We start from the raw sequence: 2,224 nt of genomic DNA, 5'->3' as shown, positions 1-2,224 counted from the left end.
AGTACTTCTCATATGTGTGCATCAAGTCTTGGAAGATATCGGACGTTTATTCCAGGAAAATATTGAGAATTATTGTCTCCTTTGAGCTCAAACATCATGAATTGGGCGAACATTCATATATGCTCATTGACTAATGCCTAGGACTAAAGAAAAAGCCAAAGCCCCTCAAGTAACTAAGATGTAAGATCTCTTTTTTCCATTTCTTTTTGCTTCCTTTGCTTCAAGCCCATTTGGCCAAGAGACACATGCAACCAGCACCAAGAAGAAGAGCCATATTGGTCCCAAACAGCAGCCTCCTGTTGTTCTGCAACTTAGGGCTCATGAAATCAGCAGCAAGAAGATCGACCAGGGCCATGTAAATCAATATCCCAGAAGATGCTGCATTGGAGATGCCCTCCACAATGAGTGCGGTTGGGCTGGTCTCATCATACACGTTGCTGACTCCCAATCCTATAGCAATCCCAGCTGGGGTTGTGAGGGAGTAGAACAGGGCCATGATTACGATTGCCCTAGTCTTAAACTTGGCCTGCAAAAGCAAAACGGATAAAACAGAGATTATCTTTAACAGGATTGAGTTAAAGATTCAATTCAAATTTCCCCTATAAGAAGACAACTAGTATCTTGTCAAAAGTTATTCGACGATGATGATAGAGACTGACTTCAAATTCAAATATGAAAGACTTGTTCAACATTGTCGGCGGTCAAATGGCTTCATGTGTAGATAGACCTCATCGTCTTATGAATAAATTTTACGATTTATGAACCCAGAACTGACAAGCTGACACAGGAAAAACCAGATGCTTTGGATGCATTCAGGAAATTAAGAGTAAAGGCCACCAAAAACCCCGTAATTTATGCCTATTGTGATACATTTACTCCAAATTTTTTTTGTGACATCAAAAATCCAAAACTTATATCTATGTAACACATTTTCCCCAAACTTCTTGTGACACCAAAAGCTCCGAATTTGTATTTGTATGACACATTTACCTCAAAAATTTGATTTCACGGAAAAAAGTTTGGGATTTTTGGTGTCAAATTTTTTTTTAAGTCAAACGTGTCACATATGTATAAGTTTGGGATAAAATTTTGTGGTAAATATGTCACACGGATACAAATTTGGGATTTTTAGTGTCACAAAAAATAGTTTAGGGCAAATGTAATACAGTGGGCAAAGTTTGGGATTTTTTGTGGCTTTTTCTCAAGCAATTTAATTCTCTATCCAATTGACCAATAACCAAAATAAACTCAAAAACTCCTTTTCCTGGAAAAGTACATTGATTTTACATGGCTCAAATCAGAAAATAAACTTCAATATTAGTGAAAATTACTTTAATTAAATTCAAAAGCAGATTTGAGGATTAAAGAGCAAAAGTACCTGAGCGATGCGTCCACCGAGACCTATGCCTTCGAAGAATTGGTATAAGGTCAAGGCAGCAACAAGAGTCCTAATTATACTTGGACTCTCTGAAGCTCCCAACGAGATCCCTATGATCCTTGAGTGCATCAGAATCCCCAACTGTAGCACCTAAAGATATCATAACCCCAAGTCTCGAATGATATTCGCACCATATTAACTAAAAAATATGCACGACTATCATGGTTTTACTCATGCCAAACAAAAAACTAATTGTAATAGAAAACAAGTCAAGACGACTGATGTGTGGAAACTGGGAATAACGGAATTAACCTGAGATCTCACTCTATGCCGCACGAGATCCGAGTCCGCCGACATGGAACCATGAGAGTGGCCGTGAGTTGCATGCGTGTGCACGTGAACATGGCCATGGTTTTCTCTGGCCTTGTCGGCATGCAACTTCTTATAATAAGAAGTGGCGACAGTGTCCACCATCAATGTCCAGAGGGCGGCAAGCATCGCCACGAACTCTGCGAATGGGAAATGCCCCCACGGGGTCTCGCTCAGGCACGGCGAGGTCAAGCTGACAAAGGCATCCGGGAGGATGTGTACGAACCCTGTGGACAGTATCAGCCCAGCCGTGAACCCCTTGACGATGAAAAAGATACTTCTCTCGGGATGCAAAGCCGGGATCGTCTTCCCAAGGATCGGGAGGCACACCCCAATCGTGCCTGCCACGAGGATCAACGCCAAGGCCGTAAGCTTGTACTTGAGGGCCTGGCTCTTGTTGCGGTCCTCGATGATGCTGCTGCACGTGCAATCCGCCACAACGAGCGGGATCAGCGCAAGCAGGCACAAGAGCCGCAT

General features: G+C 42.3%; 1 protein-coding gene across 1 annotated transcript; it reads right to left on the bottom strand.

The window, feature by feature from the left end:
* Window positions 1-209: 209 nt before the first annotated feature.
* Window positions 210-2,224, bottom strand: LOC115664806 (zinc transporter 1-like). Its single transcript, XM_030586693.2, has 3 exons — window positions 1,691-2,224; window positions 1,379-1,528; window positions 210-526 (listed from the first exon to the last, which is right to left on the bottom strand). Exons 1-3 carry the CDS (start codon window positions 2,222-2,224, stop codon window positions 221-223), a joined length of 990 nt encoding a protein of 329 aa, XP_030442553.1. The 3' UTR covers window positions 210-220.

Source organism: Syzygium oleosum, unplaced genomic scaffold (assembly GCF_021117445.2).
Source record: "Syzygium oleosum isolate NSW1041296 unplaced genomic scaffold, Sole_v2.1 Sole_v2.12, whole genome shotgun sequence".
NCBI classification, from domain to species: domain Eukaryota; kingdom Viridiplantae; phylum Streptophyta; class Magnoliopsida; order Myrtales; family Myrtaceae; genus Syzygium; species Syzygium oleosum.
The sequence above is the reverse complement of the archived record's forward strand: the minus strand, read 5'-3'. Positions and strand labels throughout refer to the sequence as shown.